General features: G+C 45.3%; 1 protein-coding gene across 6 annotated transcripts in view; it reads left to right on the forward strand.

The window, feature by feature from the left end:
- The window catches only part of LOC116948869 (dual specificity calcium/calmodulin-dependent 3',5'-cyclic nucleotide phosphodiesterase 1A-like), a 173,163-nt gene that overhangs the window by 111,834 nt on the left and 39,387 nt on the right, over window positions 1-21,942 (forward strand). For all 6 annotated transcript variants that reach the window (XM_032966060.2, XM_032966084.2, XM_032966074.2 and 3 more), the window contains 2 exons: window positions 18,129-18,242; window positions 20,560-20,742. In XM_032966060.2, the coding sequence (XP_032821951.2) occupies window positions 18,129-18,242; window positions 20,560-20,742 (297 nt within the window). The remainder of the gene's footprint in view (window positions 1-18,128; window positions 18,243-20,559; window positions 20,743-21,942) is intronic.

The following is a 21,942-nucleotide window of genomic DNA, read 5'->3' on the forward strand; positions in this document are numbered from 1 at the left end:
TACGTTCCCACTTCAGGCGTGACTAGTGGCCGCTTTTTCTCATTGGCGTTTGTCACGGTATCTCTGACTGTGTTGGTAAAAAAAAAATCGGCGTTCGAATGAAACCGTGGCAGATCAATTTACCGCGGGTGTTTCGCTGCTGTCCATGCGGGAGTTATTTTGTGGCCGATTATCCCTCCATGCTGGCGTTTCTGCCGCCGCAAAAAAAATCTGCAGGCGGGATTATTTATAGACACAATCAAATGCTCCTGACTTAATTTTCCAAAACTCAGACTATGCAATTATAGGTCATTAGTGGTACAATTCAGAAGGCATTGCATAAGTGGATTCTGTATTTGCATTTTTTATTTTTTTAAACTCGGCGCCTCTTAATATTTTTGTACAAACCTATATTTTGAGTTTCATGTCTGTTAAAATGAGCTATGTTATTGACTCTTATCATTGGTTATCATAGTGAGGTATTTAGAACAAGGTGGTTATATTTAATATGTATATATATTTTACCGGTGTGATGAAGCATTGCAAAGCAACCCAATCACCCGCACGGCGTTGAGAGGGCTTCATCCAGCAGTGGATTCGCAAAAGGGCTTCATGCGTACAGTTATTCATCAATTTAACAATAAATATAATTTTAACACGTAGGCTTTCGCGACCAATATCATCCATAAGAGTTTTTTTTGGGTTAGATTGCATAGTTTTGCACAGAACATCAACATTATCAAAATCAATTGAATATCCTTGTTGGCACGCGTATTCTGCAACTGCTGACAGTTGTATTTGGGAGAATTTCATATTTATCTGATGTTCTTTTAGTCTCGTGCTGATCATTCGTCCTGTTTGCCCAACATAACATTTTCCACACGTGCAGTTAATTCTGTACGCACCTTCTGTTGATAGCTTCGGTAATGCATCTTTTGTACCAGATAATAATTTCTGTATTTTATGTACCGTGCCAAATCTGACTCGGATATTTTGTTTTTCCAAACATCTGGCTAGTTTATCAGTTACTCCCGTAATGTACGATATTTTGATCGTTTTAATTACTTGAGCAGTTTCACTGCTCGTTTTATTTGATTTGGTTTTGGCGTTCAATGCCCTGTTGATTTGTGCATCATTGTAACCGTTCATTGCAGCACTTCTTTAACATGTTGAATTTCACTTCTCAGACTGTCACCATCTGACACTATTAAATATTAAATACTCCCAAATACAACTGTCAGCAGTAGCAGAACACGCTTGCCAACATGGGCACTCAATTGATTTTGATGATGTTGAGGTTCTGTGCAAAACGAGCTACTACTGGCCAAGACTAATTGAATAGTCTATCAAAATTGAAAGAAATAAGCATAATTTTAACCGTTCGGATAGCTACCACCTTAGTGCTGCGTGGTAGCGAATAATCAAATAATACATTATTTAAATGCATGTCTATAAAGGGCACCATACTTCAATAGGGATTACCGTTGACACGGCTATTTGAATACACACAATAGAAAGGAAGGACGACATGAAACGGCACGCATAATGCACATGCATAATGTACGTTGACTCATTAACACCCCTTCCCCCCCGACTTTGCACAAGGGCGCAGAAGTGTGGTCACCACATCTACGCCTCTATATCAGGAACGAAACACACTTCTCCACAAATATGGCTATCGCCTGATGAAGCTAGTTTAACACGTAGGCTTTCGCGACCAATATTATTCATAATAAAGGTTTTTGGGTGAGATCGCGTTATTTATAAATGTGTCATAACCCTCCACCACCCGACACGGCCAATCAGCAAAAAAGTGTCACGTTGACAAAAGACAAATATTGATTTAAAGCTTTCGTGACTGCAGGGATTCATATTCTTGGTTCTTTCGGTAAAGTCACGTAGAAGGGAAACAATAAAAGAATATTGTTTTATAGTTTTATTATTTTATGTTTCCCTTCTACGTGACTTTACCAAAAGAACCAAGAATATAAAAGACAAATAGTTCACTACTTTAGCCCACCGGTGTGTTGAAGAGTGAATCCACAACATTTACAGTTTGAGTACGATGTTTCGCTTGTAATTACATCCGGCATCATCGGGCAATTCGCCAGAATGGTAAAGCCCTCCACTTGCTCCCGGTCTTAAATAGAGCAGCAGGGTGACGTCATCATTTAACTCATTCAGGTGCAGTGATTTGAGGCGGAGGGAGGGGTATTGTAATTATATAATCGATTCGTAATCAGTCAATAGTTATGATTAGTAATTAGTTGTAGATTAGTAATTAGTTGTAATGTTTGTTATTGTGATTATATGCTAAGTTAGTAATCCGTTAATTAGTATGTGTTTCCCCTATAAGGAATTGTAATATATATTATTTAATAATACGCTTACAAGCCGCACTAAGCCTGTAGCTGTCAGAGCGATAAAAGTTATTTCTATTTCTCTCGATTTCAATGGATTCTCTAATTAGTCTTTGCCAGTAATAATAAGTTTTACACAACACTTCAACGTTATCAAAATCAATTGAGTGTCCTTGTTGACAAGCATGCCCTGCCACTGCCGACAGTTGTGTATGAGATAATTTAATATTTCTTTGATGAAGCTAGTTGTAATTACTGGTGAAACGTCGTACTCAGATTGTAAATTTCGTGGCTTGGCTCTCCAACGCACCGGTGTGCTGTACTAGTGGCGAATTGGCCACGTTCTGTTTACGTGACAACCCTTACTAGTTGGCTGTGTCGGGTGGTGGCGAGTTTTAACGACACATTTGTATATTTACGCGATCTAACCCACAAAAAAACCTCTATTGTGAATAAATATAATTTACAGCTCTTCATCAATCAACAGCTGGGTGATGGGCTTCCCTGTCTGAGTAGTTGATGGACCATACTTGGCCAGGCTGGTTAGTGCAGGTTGTTTGAAGGCGAATGAGTAGTGCAGGACTGGATCAGGTATCACCCCCCCCCCCCCAGCCAAGAATCAAACTCGGACCGCTGGTTTCATAGCTTAGTGTGCCAACACTACCCCAGCTGGTGAGACCAAGGGTCAAACTAAGACAAAGTCAGGCATTAACTTCTTAAAATTTCAATGTTTACGATTCCCATATACGAAACATAATTTCGGAATGTATCGTCTCGTAGGAAATACTGCGCATTACGATTTTGAATCCCGTGTGCTACACGGTGTTCGACGCTAATGCGCGGTTATTTGTGCCATGCACTGACAATGTTCACAAGCCGACTAATTGTGAACATTGTCACTTGAATGAGTCTGGTGGAGGCGTTGCGCATACTTCATTACTGGCCTGAGCCCCGTGGCGTGTCGTGAGGTTTCTTTAATTGGAGTACCTGTGCTAGCGCCGTCGGCCGTAGCAAAGCGGATATATTTTTTTTTGCAAAACGTTAGGTTATAATTAAACAGTTGGCTTGCGCGAGGCGCTCTGACGAAACCGTTGCGTTTAATGGAGGCGCAGAGGTTGTGTACATGACTCCGAGTGGTGGTGGTGGTGGTGTGCACGTTTGTAAGACGGTGATGCGTGCGTGTGTGCGTGTTTGCAGAACCAGGTCGTTTGCAAGCGTGCACTTGCTACCGGATGTTAGCATTACAGACTCTAAACGCCTTGGAACACTGGGACACACGCCATTAAGATTGATTTTTACCCGGGGGCGAGATTTCTTTGCTGCTCACTGCACTGGGGCTGCTGTCTGCTTTTGCGAGTGAAATCGTTTGCGATGTTAATGCTCTTCATGTTTCTTAGGAATATACCTCTACTTGGGAATTTAGACTTAATCTGCAGGCAGGCAGGCAGATAGACATTTTACGCCACGCTATTTTTGGTCATTCAGGAGCACAAATTTTAATACAATATTTCAGAAGAAACGAATATTATTAAACGCATTTTGGAAGTGAGCTCTCTGCTTCAGTAGGCTCGCCCACGCTCTCCTTGAAGCAGGTGGCTGTCACTGTTGGCCATGTGCTGCTCCACATTCACATGCAGCACTTTTTTTTTTGTCCGACTGCGTGCAATGAAAGCAACACACTTCTGGGCAAGAATGCAGGACGCGTGTTTCCCGATGTTCTTAAGCCTTAACGTCGGATGAATTTAGTGGTCGTACATATGCAAAATACACATTACACGTCATGGAAGCATGAATTTAGAATTGTATATATGTATAAATGCCCATTCATTGCACGGGGTCCAGGAGGGGTTCATTATGATTGGGAATACTGGTAATTAATGGTATTCAGGAAGTGATATATGACTTGAGGCCTTTGCCCCAGGTAAACAAAATCCATTGCTAAAAATTGTCACCGTGGTAATCTTATCGGGTTTTAGCTGTATATAATCTATCGTTCCATTCTGTAATATTTTTATTTGAAAGTTGGGAATTGTTTTTTTTTAAGAGAATTGAAAACCACGTCATTTAATCCAAGGGGCAAATGGAGTCTTCACGAGGAACGTGGACTGTGGAAATGTACGCGGGGAATTTTTCTCATTACTGTATACGCAAATACAGTTTTGGTAGCGAGGGCAGGAAACCCGCGGTTGGAGGTGGTGGGGATGTGGTTGGTGCTGGACCTGCTCGTGCAGTGGGGGATCTGTGAGAAGGAAGGGCAAAGGGGAGCGAGAGGCGGTGGAGCTGGCGCCTGCAGTGACAGGCACAGATCGTTACGCGCCATGACCCCAGATTATAACTTTAAAAAAAAAATACAATGCCTAAGAACCGATTATATCTCCACCTTCTCGATACCAACCTCTAAATACAGCACCCAGCCCTGAACACACACTCACGCGCGCACTTACGCACGCAGAGAGACCCCCGCGGTTGTACATACAAGAGCCCACCCAAGCCGATTGTTTGACCCGCTGGCAACACCTTAGCCAAGCACGGCCATGGAGCAGAGTTCATCAGAGCCGCCGCTGTTTATGCAGCAGGGGCACCGAGGCACGGTGCCTAAAGTGGGCAGGCTGTGTCCAGCCAGCCCGAGGCGCTGGCGCTGAGCGGAATTTGTCGAGGTGCGGCAGAGGCACACGCCACCGGCGACGAAGGGCGTCGGGATGTCTCGGTCATCGCAGCAGCAGCAGCAGCAGGGGCGAGGTGGAGCGCCGGCGGGTCGCCGTGACGCGGACCGCACCGTGACCGTCCCGAAGGCGCTGCTGAAGTTGCCGGCGACGCGGTGAGTGGCTCGCCTCGCGTGAGACGACTCGACGGTGCCTCCAACAGAGAGCGCGCCGCTCGGGCAGAGGGGCGCTGTGGCCAAAAGGTCGGCGCACTGCGTCACGGACCCCGGCTGTTGTCAACCCGAGTTCGATCCACCAGCCTTGGCTGTGGTCAGAGTGGCGAGTGGTGTCTGAACCAGTCCTGGCCGGCGGAAGGGGGGACGGGGGAGTTGAAGAACGGGCAAACAGCTCACACGACCGACACGGCGTGGGAAGTCATCCATCAAGCAGTATTTTGACAAAGGGTCAACAAAAGTTACGTTTAATCATATAAATTACTACTTAATGTATGTGCTCGATAATCACCCGGGCAGCCAGACAACTAATTATAATGCCAGTTATTTACTCCGGAGTGTCAAGACCCCTTTTTTTTAAGTGGAGTCCGTCAACATCGGGATGTTTGGAAAAGTTCGTGAACGAATGTTGTGGCTTAATGGGGGTGATGAAGACCGGGAATTTACGCAAAGACATCCCTGCGCATGTGAGGGGGGTGACCCTGAGCACTATAGTCTTCTGGAGACCTCACAGCCATCACGCCTCTCACACCTGGCAGTGCCTGGCAGGATGCGGGTGCTTGCTAGAGACGGCTGACAAAGCCGCGGCTGAGCTGTGACACTTTATCTCCACACAGGTCGCACTCACTACACACAAAGTGCTCGCCACAAATGAACCACAATACCTTGCTGAGCTCGTCAAGGAGCATAAACCATCACGCGAACTCCGCTCATCCTCGCAGTAGCGGCTTCTAGCTAGCCATCGAGCAAAGACGGTCACTGGCATCGCGCGCTTTCAAATGCGCTTCTGCGGCCGTCTGGAACGCTCTTCCTTCCGATATTAGGAAGCCACTGGAGCTATGCACTTTTAAATATAGATTGAAAAGGTATGTGTTGAGAACTGCTTTTTGTGTTTAGTTTGTTGTCCTTCGCCCACACCTCCCAATTCGTGCGGTTGGCTATGTACGTTACGAAAGAAGTTCAACATACATACACACAAGGGAAGAGAAGTGTTAAAATAAAACAAATTGTAAATGGTGTTGAAGATGGGTGCACTCACCACCGAGCGAGCTTGAAAGGTTCAATAGTCTTGTTCCTCTCAGCATTTCTCTTGTGCGACACACCACCTCTAATTTGCATCCAACAATCACAATAACCCTAAAAAAACATAACTTCGTGTCCAAAGGAAAATAATATAAGAATGGGCATTGTGATCGCTGCATATGTGCCCGAAGTTTTACAGATCATATTCACAAAAGTCTGATTGCTTTACTACCAGCTGAAGTTTTTGCCGCTTGGCACATAAGGAGGAGCTGTGCTATTGCATTCAAATCATGTTCCAGATGACTACAGGCTCCTTTATATATATCAAGCTCCTAATGAAATACGTGCATGTGGAGCGTCGCTTTTTACTGTCTGTTTTGCGCGCTATGCGCGTGTCTGTGTTAAACAGTTATTATTTCACATTTTTCTACATATGAGTAACAGGTGGCAGGCTTGTCAGCGTTCAGGTCACACTCCAAGGGGGGGGGGGGAAATTACTTGGTTCACTGATGCTGGAGATTGTTTTTAGTATATTTTAATGAGACTTAAGTTAATTTTAGAGCTTCGTGCTATCCTGCCTTGGCGTGAGAATGGCTGGAATTTTTGTTGTTGTCTTATCGACATGATCTCAGTTTTATGTGCATATTTGCATTCAATAATATACTCCAGTAATGTATAAACACCACTGATCTGATCGCGTGATGCGGTGCTCGCCGCGTTAAGGTCATAAAAAAATACTTTGAGTTAAAATTCCTATCAGGAGTCAAACACAGCTCTCTTGTTGTCCAATAAAATGTCTACCACTGCCAGAAGCCAGCGGTGGTGAAATTGGCTCCTGCCATAAGAATGTGGATTTGCCAAGGCTGGCTTGGGGCCGCCAAGTGGAGGTGAGCATGACCGGTTTAAGTCACTCGCGACATTATGTCGTCCAGATTTTGGTGCCGATGCTTCCCGTAGCCACAATGCAGGAACACTCTGAGGCGTGTAACTTTGCATGAATTCATTGATGAACATCGAATAATGAATTCACGAATCTGTCCTTACACTTACAATGTATAATATTAAGTATGTAAGAATTGATTACTGTGCCTAACAAGTATAGATTTACGCCAATTATGCTCATGTTACATTCAAGCTGTGCATGGACAACGGGGCTGTGCATATGCATTTAGTTTAATGGAGCAAATAAAACTATAAAAATAGGAATTTAAAAAACTCGCCAATACAAATAAGATGGTAAAAAATTGAGAAAATGTGTTTACATTTTTTGCAATCGAACTGCAACTGAGAAGTATGAAAAAGACAAAGCTTTTTGCCTGCACCTGTGGGGATGGAATATTTGCCCGGCTACAAATCTCCATTGCGATGTGTTTTAGCTGTTTCATCAGAAGGCATATCTAAAAAAAAGTGTTCAAAACTAATTGCCATATTTGCTTCTGGAAGTACATGTAGCACTGCATATAATTTGTGTCGTACAAGATACGTACACTGCATATATAATTTCACTATTGGACTGAATTGTTTTGTGTCAATACAGCCGTGTGTGTGTGTAAAATGGGAGCGGTTGTGTAGCGGTTGTCGCGATGCGCTAGAAAACCAGCTAACCGAGTTCTATTCCCGCTCACGGACAACACCACTGACGATTATCTGAACCGGTCCTGGGCCTCCCCTCGGTCAACTCAGCCTCAAATGAGTACCTTTTGTGGTGAGTAAACATCACCACTGGGGAGACAAAGGCGGGCGGGCGTGGTGCTGGCTGCCCACCTCCTCGAGTTCAATGCCGACCTTCATAGGTTCTCACTGACAGCACTTGCCCCAAAAGTATCTTGAGACTATACGGGGGGATCTTAGTCTTTGTTGTTGGCTGCCGCGGATTTCTACTGCCCCGGATTTCTACTGCCGCCTGATCATTTGCACCCTGGTCGCTGGGGGATCCACGCCTCGGGCAGGAATTCCGTTCGCACTGCTACTTGCATGTCCACTAATATTTGCTGAGCAATCGGATAAAACATGCAAGGCAGAGGCCCCCCGTGGGGGGTCGAGACGTTCAACTTTTCTTCCGTTGCGAATGTGTCGAAGGAGAAGTAGCGGGGCAGGACTTGTTCATTTTTATGCCTTGGACTTACAGGCTGTCACACGAAACGTGTGTGCCTGGCATCACGCAGTGGGAAGGTCATTGGGGTGTACATCTTCAGGCTGGCCGGGGACACTCAAACATGAATAATTAATCCCCTTAGTGACTGTCATAGTTTGGGGTCGTGATGCGATTCAACAACAAACAAATATCCATTTTCACCATCTGTTTTGCATTATTCCTCGAATAAGTATATGATTTGTATATAATTTCCAAAAGTATTGTAAATCATAAATTCTCATGTGCTATAATAATTAACTTCAATCGATTTGGTATGGATGCATCGGTACGCGCCAGAACATCACCATCACCACTGTTTGCCGCAAATGAACCACCATACCTCGCTGATCTCGCTAAGGAGCGTGAACCATCACGCCAACTCCGGTCATCCTCGCGGCGGCTATAGGGCTTAACCATCGAATAAAGACGGTCACTGCATCGCGCGCTTTCAGATGCGCTTCTGTGGCCGTCTGGAACGCTCTTCCTTCCGATAACAGAATTTCTATTGAAAACTCATTTTTTTTAGAACTGCCTCTTGTGTTTAGTTTGCTGTCCTCGCATCCGCACCTGCACATTCATATATGTTGACCTTCATTGGCGCCGTACGTAACCAACAGTGCTAATCGGAGGTGCTATTCGGAGGGCACGTACATACCGTCTCCCTGCCACGAACCCCAAAGCGGCCCCAGAATCTCACACCGCGTTCTCACTCGCCGCCCGCCACGCCATTCTCCCTGTGCGAGCCGATTGCCGAGGCGGTGCATTGACACCGCAGCGAGTGTGGAAAAGTGGTAGAGAGCAAGCAAGAGGCTCTGAAGGGTAACCAGCAACAACAGCCGGGGCTGTTGTTGGCGTTATGTTTCCCGGGCCCCGCTGAGCTGTGCAAGGGGCTTGCAGCGCCCAGAAAACGACGAGAGTGCGACACGGGCGGACAACTTCCTGATGACTCCATTGAGTTCAAGTTGAGTTTTTTTGTTAAAAAAAATAAGACACGCCACTCTCCCCGCGGCGCTGTTTATCTTGTTTCCTCAGAAGCGAGGAGGCGTGCCTTTTTGTGTTTCAAGTGGCTTCTGTTTTTATTTGTTCAGAGCCTTCAGGGCAATGTAAATGCGGCGCTGCTTGTTTGCGCAAATATAATTTAAAAAAATTCAAAGTGTTCTCATGGGTTGACTCGGCCAGTTCCGTATCTACTTTGTGACTTTGCGATTTGGCGAGGGCATCGGAGAGAATGGATCTGGAGAGTGAGGAGATGTTGGTTCAGGGTCTGGTGCTCAAGTGGGTGTTTGTGTCCTGCCCGAGTTGAGCGCGGAGTAATGGAGGAGAAAATGCATTGAGTTGAGGTTCCCGTGTTTGCGTTATTTCACAGTTACACAGCATTCAAGCAAGTGCGGGCACGCACGAGGCCGCCCTGTCCTCACATGGCGGGGTTATTTTCACCGTCCATGCAAACGCCACGTACGCTGGCCACAGAAAACTTGTGGTTGCTACAATTCCCATTTATAGATTGGTGGTGGTGGTGGGGGGGGGGCATTTTTTCAGGCAGCCCTAAATTTAGAGGTCACGGGGTGGGGGGGGGGGCAGCTGCAGGGAAATATTTTTCATAACCGGCCTCGCACTCTCTCCTCGCAGCCGTGGGTGTTCAACGCGCATCATGTCACTTGTCGTATTTAGGACTTGTTTAGAGATAAACGGGCACATTAATCTACGTTAGAAATAAATAGTAAATTAACTCTGAAGCCCCGCTTTTATGTTGAGATTTAACTCGGGTTGTGGTGGGCAGTGAGTGCGGCAACATCCATTATTGTACTGTACTTCTATGAACCCATTTCTATCCTCCCCATCTTCCCCAATCCACACTTACCAGTATGGTCCAATAGTCTCTGTCACTCGCATGACATCTGAAGAACCCCTCATCCAGCAGTGAATTGACAACACGCTGTATATGTACTAGGCTCAGTTTACCGGAGCATTAGGAACCCCTCATTAGATTTTCAGTAAAAAATCCTGGGCAGGGCAGACTCAGTCCAATCATCATTTCTTAATACTAACTTTCATTCATAATAATGATAGTCTTGCCAACGCCATTGTTGGTCATGGTGTTTGTTTGACCATACTTCACCACGCTGGTCAGCCTGGGTTGGCAAAAGGCGTGGCGGTGGGGGATAGAACTTGTTAGGATAACACTCACCACTGATGAAAGCTGTGGCTGGGATTGATATATAGGTGCATGTGTGTGCATGCCGCAGTGTGCTAATCACTGAATCACTACCCCCCCCCTTCCCCTCTACCACAGGGAAAAGAAGCACTGTGCCTTTGTGTTTAGTTTGTTGTCCTTCCCCGCACCTCCGATTAGCACGGTTGGCTATGTACGGTGCGAAATAAGTTGTGCATCATACATTGTCTTATAGAGAAGCTGGTTCCCGTAATTGGTGTGAGAAATTTCCACGTCCGGCTTAGAACCTGCAATGGGGAGGAGCAATACCCAGTACTTTTCACGAAAGGGGAAAAGCGTAAACTTCGCCTTTTGGCGTCTTCTGGTCCAACACCCGTGGAGACTAGGCTCTAAGAAAAGCCGTCTCGGGTGTGGACCAATCAAATTCAAGGACAGTGCGTATTATTATCAGAGTTGTCTCCTTCGTTTGCATTTTGACTGCTTGTGTTGTGGTTATTGCAAACATGTTGCCTTGAATAAAGGTGTCAGTTTTTTGTGCCAGTTAAAAGGGTAAAAACCTATTACTATATTCAAACGTTGCAACGAAATGAGCGCAAACACACCGATGTGTGTGTGCTGCTTTGAGCATTAATTTCACCTCGACACGTGCACAGTCATCGTCTAGTTTCAAAAGCATCGTATGGTCCATTGCAAGTACACTTACGGCGCATGTGATGACGCATGGATCTGCACAAATTAAGACGCCGCTTGACCCTTAATCATCTGGCTCTTGCACTGTAGATGCGGTGTCAAGAGGGCACCAATAATGACAACCATGCTTCATTATTGTGTCATCCGGTGTCGAGCGTTGGAGGTCAATAAAATGCAAACAAATAATTATACATGAAGTTATACATTGCGCTGTATTGATCTCTATCGTCTGACGCAATCACCTTGTCAAATCATGTAGTGCGCTTGGACAAATTATTAATCCGCAATTGAAAGGTGAATGATGCTGAATTTCGATTTAAAGCTTTCGTGACTGCAGGGATTCATATTCTTGGTTCTTTCGGTAAAGTCACGTAGAAAGAAAACAATATAATACAAATAATAAAATAATAAATACTTCATTTTATTATTTCCCTTCTACGTGACTTTACCGAAAGAACCAATAATATGAATGATGCTGCTTTGTCAAAATATGAATCTTCCTCCATATTTTACTCAAAATGTATATATATTTTCTCGTATTAAATAATTTTGAATACACCCTGAATGCACCTGATCCTATCAGATATTTAAAGCTAAGCAGGTATTTTAAGGTAAAGTCACGTAGAATGGAAACAATAAAATAATAAAAATATCAAAAATAAAATTCTCACGACGTTTCGATTGCAACACAAGCAATCATCATCAGGTGTGAAAACCACAGCAAGAAAATTTGAAAAAAAAACCCGCCTCTTTTTTCAAAATTTCTTGCTGTGGTTTTCACACCTGATGATGATTGCTTGTGTTGCAGTCGAAACGTCGTGAGAATGTTATTGTTTTGTAATTTTATTTTTCCCTTCTACGTGACTTTACCGAAAGAACCAACAATATTAATCCTTGCAGTTACGAAAGCTTTAAATCAAAATGTAAAGGTATTTTAGTCTTATTTGTATAATTATGGGAGACTGTCTGGGAATACAATGGGTTAATGTCGTATGTTTAGAGTCTGCATGTTCTCCCCGTGGTCACGTGGATTTTTCTCCGGGTTCTCCGGTTTTTCCCTCCACATTTAGAAGCATGCGTTGAGAGTATTTGCCTGATATAAATTTCGACATGATAAGCCACTTCGTTGGGCTATCATTTGTGATTGCCAGGTAGCTTCTGAAAAAATAATATATAGCTCAGTGGGCCTTACCTGGTAAAATAAAAAAAAAATGTCTATTTTACTTTTAGTTTTGGCATTGAGGTGCCCCTAATGTTGACAGAAACAGCAAGGGGGGGGGGGGCAGAAACTCTACACGCGAAAACCCAGCAATCGCGCGCCGGGGGACTTGACAAGGGGAGGTGGGAGGGATTCTGGCTCTCTCTGCCCCATCAAACTAGGGGACCACGAGCGAGAACCTGGAAGCGTTTATGGGAAGGATGAGGGGAAAGATGATTAACACACTGCTACTATTTAACTCACAGGTTGCAGAAAGAGTCACCGAAGAAAGGTTCAATGCCAGCCACCACCATGCCTAGAGTGAACACCGTTGGCGTTACATTGGCGTGAGAGAGGAGTGCGTGCATCTGGCGCGTGGGTTTTTCGCGAAGTGTGTGCAGGGGTTGGACTAGGGGAAGGGCAGCTATGCCGGGGGAGCTAAGGGGGTGGGCATGCAGAGGAGTGCGGAGCGGCGAGGCGAGAGACTCGAGCGTTTGTTTTGAATGCAACGAGCGAGTGTTCTCCGCACACAGGCACAAGTGATCCCTGCTGATGGTCAACCCTCCTCAACTAATCACGAATGTGCACACGCACAATGATCCCATCTCAGCGAAGGGCTTTCGGAGTGTCTTCACACGCACGCAAACCTTGCCGAACGTCAGCCTGTCTCGGCCAAGTCCTTAAGAGTGTCTCCACATATGCATCCTTTCTGAAAGTCAACCGTCCTTAGCGAGATGTTTTAATGCTGTCTCCACACACTCGGCCTGTATCAGCAAGGGTATTTTCAGACTTGAAGAGTGTCTCCATACAGAGAGTCTCTCCCAACCGACAGTGATCACTCTCAGCAAACGGCTTTAAGGTTGTTGCCACACGCTCACGCAGCCCTGTGGATAGACCGGGGCTTTAAGAGGGCAAAACTTGTATATCTCGGGATGGTAGGATTAATTTCTCATCCTACATGCGCTCTTTGTGGCACGGGTTGTCCCAGGAGCTTTGCTCATCGTTTGGGTCAACAGAAAATTCGCGAAAGCTCGTTTTGGTTATGGTGTCACATTTTAGGAAGGGCCTCTTGTGCTTCGGTTCAGGTATTTTTACGAGCCAGCGGCATGCGTTGCTGTTAGCAGTGTGATTATTCAATTGGGGAATTACTCATAGATGCAATCATGGTGATGGGCGTGAATGATTAACCAGCCGAACAAGGATATGAGAGTAGGAGGCAGTACAATAAGTAGGATTATGATCACTGTGCTGTATGGGAGGTTTTCTCTCTCCATGTGTGCATAGATTTTCTCCAAGCACTTCAGTGTCCTCCTACATCTAAAACCCACTAAAAATAGATGTTTGTGAACAGACATATCGGCAAAATCTCGCCCCCCCCTTCCCGTCGTTAATAATGTCTTAGAACATAAAATAAATAACCGGCTTTCTTCGCTCAATGTCAATAAGTGAAGCAATGGCCATTGTGAACAAGAAGAGCCTTTGCCCGACACTTTAGCCTCTATTTTATGTTTCTCTTTCATTGTCTACGTAGGCTTTCACGACCGATTGTGATTCATGATTAGTTTATTCCTTTGGGTGAGATCATCGTGTAGGTATAACGCCAAATCTCTCATCTAAAACCCTCCACCACCCGACAGAGCCAGCCAATTCACGTTGCCACGCCGTGGGTACATGTGCCAATGAATTTGGATTTTTCAACTAAGCCAGGAGGAACGTTGAAAAGCGAGAAAAAATTTTGCACAACGTTTCGCCGGAGATTACATCCAGCATCATCGGGCGTGAACAAAAACCCAGCTGTCGTGCGTAAATGTATATACGTACGTTGAACTTCTTTTGCACTGCACATCGCCAACCATGTTCATCGGGGAAAGACAACAAACTGATTTCCAATAAAATGTCGTGTAAAATACGGTACCATTTTTTTTGCTTTTACAATTCAGTTTTTTGCTAAATAACCAAATCAATTGAAATATTTGCCCATGCCATGACAACGTGATTTGATTGGCTCTGTCGGGCTGTGGAGGTTTGGGGTTAAAACACTGGCATTATAGCTACTCGATGAGTTTACCCAAAATAAATTGATGATGAATCATGTTTCCTATTGAAGACGGTGTTCATGGTGAACCCGGTGATGTTTTTCATTTGGGCTTGTGTGCCACTGTCAATGCAGCCTATCAATAAATTTGTATTTCTGAAAATTAAAAAGTATTTGTAATTGAGTGAGTCTTTTTCCCCATAACAGTTTCCATTTTTATACATGTGTATATATTTTGTCATGAGATCAGAATCAGAATATGTATTTATACTGGTGGAATCCGATGAGCAATAAAGCTCTTTTTCACAGATGTCCAATAGTGGCGGGTCAGAACATTACAACAACAAACAAAACAAAACTACGATAGGAGTGCAAAGTATAGGACAGGTAAACAAATCAATAAAACATTTCAACAAATTAAAACTAGACTTTTTAATCTTACAAAAGCCTACTGTGGTATTGACTTATTGCTCAGAAGTGACCTGGCCACATATGATAGCTCAACAGAGTGGCTTATCACGTGTAAATGTATAGCAGCTAAATAATCAAAATTATCTAATACAAAAATTTCGAAATGTGGAAGGAGAGTGGCTTATCACGTGTAAATGTATAGCAGCTAAATAATCCAAATAATCTAAATACAATTTTCGAAATGTGGAAGGAGAGTGGCTTATCACGTGTAAATGTATTGCAGCTGAATAATCTAAATTAAATTTTCGAAATGTGGAAGGAGAGTGGCTTATCACGTGTAAATGTATAGCAGCTAAATAATCCAAATACTCTAAATAACATTTTCGAAATGTGGAAGGAAAAACTGGAGGATCCGGAAATGTTTTTATATCCATTTTTAATAGTTGGTAATACTTTTTTTTTATTAAAGCGGTTACTTATCAGAGGATGCTTTGATGGGCAGTCCGTAGCCGCAGCCTGGATGCATGCCAGCGCGTTGCCATGAGTCAGAAGGGAAGGTCGATAAGAGGAATGAAGTGGAAAATGTAGGGTAATTTCCATTTTCGTGGTCAAACAATTTCACAGCCCTTTGCATCTGCTGAGAAATATTGATATAAGTCCACTGATGAAACTCTCTCTCTGTGAGAAATGTATCAGCATGTCTCCAGAAAGATGTTTTTTTAACAAGAAAATACCAAGAAACTGCAATAGACAGTTCATATGTCCCCCGTAGTAAGGATCATTTTGACAGAGTCCACATAGCCTCGTCAATATGCCCTGGCCATTCACCTGCAAATTGGATATCGAGCACTTCACTTTGCATACTTCACTTAAAAGACGAATGCACGGTTTGCTCATTTGTAATCGCATTTGCATGTGCTTTGAATACACTACCCGATTTAGAAATACAAAATCACCTTGATCACCTAATGAGGGCAAATGGGCAGCGATTTATTTGACCCAATGTATTTCATAGACACAGCAATAGGAGGTATGGTGCCATGAGCCCGTGGGTCTCACCTCGAGTCCTCTCAGCGCATCCATGACATCGGTGGCATCGTGGGGGCGTAAAAAGGGAAATCTTCCCCCTCCTAGGCAGATAAGGAGGTAACAAAAATAGGATTTAGCTCCCTAACTATAACATTCCTGTGGAACACGAAGGTAGAAGACAATTGAGCTGATGTTAATAGTAAACATATACATTGTTATACAAGTCTGCATTTTACTTTTAAAATATCATCACCATGAGATTTGAAACGTAATTTCCTGCACATTGACTTAAACTATAAGTGGCGTTGATTAATGCGATGAGACGACTATTTTCCAGCTGGTGTTTTGGAGAAAGCGCTGCGTAATGTGAGCCAGGGATTTGGACTCGTGTCCTTCCTGTGATGAGCTGCTTTTACCTTCCAGTATTTCCTCTCTATTCACAAACTTGCGATCCACGAATCGCATCTGGAACTTTACACGACTGTCAGAAAGTGATCGAGTTAAAGTGTTGAGATAAAGTGATGATGCGTAGCATCATCATAATTTAAAGTAAGTTCATTTATAAACTATAATTTAATACTGTAATATGTATTTATGATTTATGGTTTTTTATAACCAATTTTAAATGTTTTTCCCTTTTTTTTTCAATCACGTTTTTGTCTACCCACCCAGAAAAGCCTCACTGAGCCTCACGCCTCTTTTCAGGAGGATCCTGCCAAGGTGTTTTGCAGCAGGGGCCGATGATTGCTGTGAATATTCCAATTGAAAATGTAACTGATTAGCTGTGAAGGCCACCTTCATATAATGTTCTTGTGCAGTGGAGTGAGTTTGGTTTGCTGGCCACAACTGAGATCAGGGGAGAGTGATGTCTGAAACAGTGTTGGGAGCCCCCCCCCCCCCCCCCCCGCCTTGACGAACCTGCATTGACCCACATGGTATGGCAACATAAAATAGCATGGCCAGCACAGTATGGTAAAGCTTACATCCAGCAGTGGATTGAAAAAAAGCGCTGTAAATCGGTATGGTTATTGTTGTACGAGCACTGAGGAGCAATTACCACCAAATTTATAGCAAATTAAAGGGTTCTATTGTTTCATTCAAAATTAATAATGGCACGTAATTCTGTTGTCGGTTGCATAAAACAACGTCGATTAAGCTTTGCATTAGTTTCCTATTTAATTCTTCGCAAGGAGAAATTTACACTTGAGGTCTTTTACGCAACCGGTCACTGGGCTGTGTGGTATTCAGTGTCTGCAGCGCTGACTATCGGTCCCTGCAGGTCTACTACGTCTCTCCTTTGGTCATAAGTCGTTCGTCGAGTCAACACTGACCTTAAGCTGTGTTGTGAAGCAACACAGCGTGTGGCTGTGTGTTGGTTATGCGTGTGTGGACTGTATTAATGCAATTCATATTACCCTGTCATCCGTGTCATTCCGTGTCAAATAATCTATTCAGTTTGCATGCCTTATTAATTTAACACCTTAAGTTCATATCGGATATCTCCAAGCGATTCAGGGGATGAGAGATTGCACTAATTTCCCAATGCTTTTTTTTACAAACATATTTTTTTGCGTGTGATCTGTACATAGAAGCCCATCTCAATGGAAGCCTTTTTTCAAATGTGTCACTGCAGAATGGCGGATCCATTAATTCAGCTCCTGAGTTAGTGCTGAAGAACAAGCGACATGTATAATTGTTTCATTAGTGCTCTCAATAACCGTTCATTTCCCTGTGTCGACGTTTATGATTATGATTGAACTTTCACGTTTGGTGTGGGTGGGCGGGATGCTGTATGAATTGTAACCTTCCTGGCCAAATGCCCACAATGCACATGTTCTACCGTTGAGCGCGCACATATCCATACGTTTATTTCATTTTTCTAAGAAATTCTATTCATTGCACATGCACAGGAGTGATGCCGAAACTCAAATCCCTCCTACTCATCAACCCTTACTACTCCACAAACACAGTCACGTTAACCCGCTAAAATGGTCATGGACACAAATGAGGACATCGTGCGATGTGTAAACATCGCCACTCGAGAGACAAAGGACGCCGGGCATGCTGCTGGCGACCCCACCGCCTTGTGTGCCGTGCCGGCCTTTCATAGGTGCTGCGCGCAACCAGCCCTTGTCCCAAAAGTGTGTTCAGGCTATACGGGGGATCTTTATTTCTGTATGCACTCTCGTCCTCCGCTGTCCCGTCCCCTGCGTGTGCCCAGGCTCCGCTGCCTGGTGAAGCAGCTGGAGAAGGGCGAGATTCCCGTGGCCGAGCTCCGCCGGAACATCGAGTACGCGGCCTCTGTGCTCGAGGCTCTCTACATAGACGAGACCAGGTGCCCCACGGCACTCGCACGGCAACACGCGCACACTCGCACGCGCGTCAATACATCAACGCGCACACACTCGCGCAGCAACACGCGCACACTCGCACGCGCGTCAATACATCCACGCGCACACACTCACGCAGCTGCACGCGCACGCTGATGCATCAGCACGCATAACCCTGCACATGCACATCCACACATCAACGCACCCACATGGCAACACGCACACGAACGTCAACACGCACAACAGGAGCACATCAACACGTACACACTGACACATCAGCATACACGCATCAACCATGCATCCCGTCTGCATCAACTTGAATAATGCACGCAAGCACGCAGAGTGAACAGGCATGCTGAATGAGTCATGCTCCCTGAAACGAGCATTCGGATGGCACGCCTCTTCTACATCGGTAATCCTAAGCCAGCGGTGGAAATTCCACATTCCCATGGTGCAGGCCGGATTGTCCATAGGATGATGACTGTTGGCATACACGAGAAAGGTAAACTCTCCGGTTCTCTCGGTAAAGTCACGTAGACAGAAAAACTAATAAAGGAACACGACGTTTCGGTCCCGACACCAGAGAGTATGGATTCCTGCAGTCACGACAGCTTCAAATCAACACGAAGGTATACTCCGCAGACGATACCTGCCCGTGCGTTACAATGTGCACACGCGCGTGATAACAAAATGTGCTCCGTGTACAGGGCATGTCACAGTGACATGCATCTTTGGGCAATAATTTAGACAATGTATGAGCGCAGTAACCTCTCGGTTCTCCTTGAAGAGCAGCGGCAGTGGCTCACGCCACAGGTGCCTTTGCCGTAATTCAGACAAACAGAGCATGAGTTGCTTTGGTAACAATATTTGTTTTTTTTTACTTGAGCATGAACCCTCCGTTGCAGCACTTAATCAATACAGGCCACGCGGGTTAGGCAGGGCTGTAGTCAAGGACACGTGTGCGCGTGTGTGTGTGTGTGTGTGTTTGGACATACGTAGTGTAGGGGACAGCATTGACCAACAGCATACAGAGTGTACCGACATTTATATCACTACTGCGCGCACCCTAAGTTCACATTACTTAAGTATTTATTGTAATATTGTGGCTTTATGAAGACGTAGAGACGTAAGGAAACGGAGCGGTCGCACAGTGATTCACGCTCTGCGTTATTAAGGCAGCGATCTGAGCTCAAATTTCCCTTGCCATGGCTCAGATCAATGAAGAGCGATGCATCAGTCAGTACTGTGCCCCCACCCCCACCTCCACATTGGCCACCTTTACTGAGCAGTGTAGTGGTCGAACAATCCCAATGATCGACACCGTTTGGGGAGGCCTCAATTTGCTTAACATCCCAATGCAAGAAACTCCCGAAAAAGACCCATTGGACTCTGTGAGGCTTTCTTAAGTACATAAAGGTCGTAATTTTTTGTTGTTATCAATGTTATTTTTACATTGCCGATTAATATGTGAGCGGTTTCTCCTCTGCTGTTGGACTGAGGGCCCTCTACATCAGTCAAAAAAGTCTCACTTGCTCCCTTTGCAGTGAGCGCTGGTCAGAGGCCAATTTTCCGTATTACTTTAGTGCAAGCCGATAGTGCACTTTACAGCAGAACGGGAACGGCATAGGGAGGCACAGAGCAACAGGAATGAAAAAGAAACGCGTCACGACCTCAGCGACTAACACCGGCTGAGAAAAATTTAATTCCAACCACTCGCAAAATAAAACAAACCGCCCGCAAACAAAAATTGTACAGAGCAGATTTATAAATATAGATACCTGCACGAAATTCATTCACAACCAAGTGGGGGGCAGTGGTGGAGTGTAGATGGCAAATGCCCTTCCCTGGTGCAAATAATCACATGGGGTCCCTAGTCCAATTTCCCCCGCTCTTCGTAACCGGGCACCCGAGCTCCTGCAGCCCCATGGACCCCCAGGCGCATGCTTCCGCTTGGTGGTAAATCAAGTTAATGTACGTACGCATATACGTACATTAACGTGCGTAAATGTCTTAATAAAAAGTAACACGGAAAAATAGACCCACACCTACCACCTGTGCACTTAATAGCTATGCCACTGGGTAAAAAGCCCATGGCATTCAGCAAAAAAAACGTTTGGTTTGCAAGGGAGACCTGGAAATGCACCACCAGCGGTGGAAGCCAGACCAGTGAGGGATGTGCGTGGAAAAGCATTGGTGGTTGCTGGCAGTGGGGTTAAAGGCAGCGGGGACTCCCTTTGGGCCCTTTGGCCTTATCGTGGGGCCCCGTAACGACGCTCGAGAGCGTCGGTTGTCATGCCCGCGCGTGCGCGCCCTTCGTTGCAGACGGCTGCTCGACTCGGAGGATGAGCTGGGCGACATCAGCTCGGAGGCCGTGCCGGCCGAGGTGCGGGACTGGCTCGCGTCCACCTTCACGCGCCGCATGGGCGTCACGGCGCGCCGGCCGGAGGACAAGCCCCGCTTCCGCAGCATCGTGCACGCCGTGCAGGCGGGCATCTTCGTGGAGAGGTGCGTCGGGAGCGTACGGAACAGCGCAGTGGGTTACCGCGCTACGGTACTACTGAGCTAAATTATGAAGCACTTTTTTTTTTTTTGGTGTGCCAGGTGAGGCCCACCGAGCTGTGTAGCTCCGATTAGCACGGTTGGCTATGTGCGGTGCGAAAGAAGTTCAACATACACACATCTGTCTTTTTTAAGAAGTGACCTGGCCCTAAATGACGGAGTGGGTTATCGCATGGAAATTTACAGCAGCCAAATACTCCAAATCCATGTTGATTCTAGATGTGGAGGGAAAAACCAGAGGACCTGGAGAAAAATCTACTCGACCACAGGGAGAACATGCAAACTCCAAATATACAGGCATCAGGGTCGCGATCGAACCCACGACCTCCTGCATTCCAGATGAGGTCATTAACATCTCGCCACCATGGCGCCCACAAACCCGGAAACCTGGCTTCAATCCTCACCCACGGACAACATCAGCGGCAGATATCTGAACCGGTCTTGGGGCCTCCCCTAGGTCAACTCAGCCTTAAATTAGTACACGGTGTGCTGTGTAAACATTGGAAATCAGATGACAATGGTTGCTTGGCGTGGTGCTGACCACACCATACATAGGTACTTATGAGCAATCCTTGTCTGTGATCCAGCATTTTGGAGGCAAGGGTTTGAGGATCACGCAGAGCTTTGTGGAATTCCCAAATGCAATGGACTGCGAAGTGGTCTGGAAATGACTGCACAACAAGGGGGTTCCTGCTTCAACTGTGCGGACGTTTGAGTATTATTCATGCGTATGCGTTGTGGGTTTTCTGCGGGTTCTGCAGCTTCCTCCAATATCCCTGTCACTCAATAAAATGGAATTGGCCAAATGTCTCAATGTATGATCCTCCTGACTAGGAGTCTCTTTTGAGCGGAGACCTAGTGAGGATTTCCCTGATAGATAAATAAATGAGACAAATTGTTAATTCCAAAATCGTACAACCGTAGTCATTATATACTTTGTGTTTAATTGTTGTGTGTTGAACTTCTTTCGCACCGAACGTAGTAAACCGTGCTAATAGAGGTGCGGGACAGTTGTATGCTATGCACACCTGGCGACTTATGTTCAAACAGCCGAACGCCGGCAAAGCCTAAGTCGGGGCCTTGCGGGTCCGTGCGGTTGTTTTTTCTGCAAAAGCAGCATGTTCATATTCACGTTGTCGATACACT

Source organism: Petromyzon marinus, chromosome 2 (genome assembly GCF_048934315.1).
Source record: "Petromyzon marinus isolate PM22_M1 ecotype Great Lakes invasive population chromosome 2, UKy_Petmar_22M1.pri1.0, whole genome shotgun sequence".
Lineage (NCBI taxonomy): Eukaryota > Metazoa > Chordata > Hyperoartia > Petromyzontiformes > Petromyzontidae > Petromyzon > Petromyzon marinus.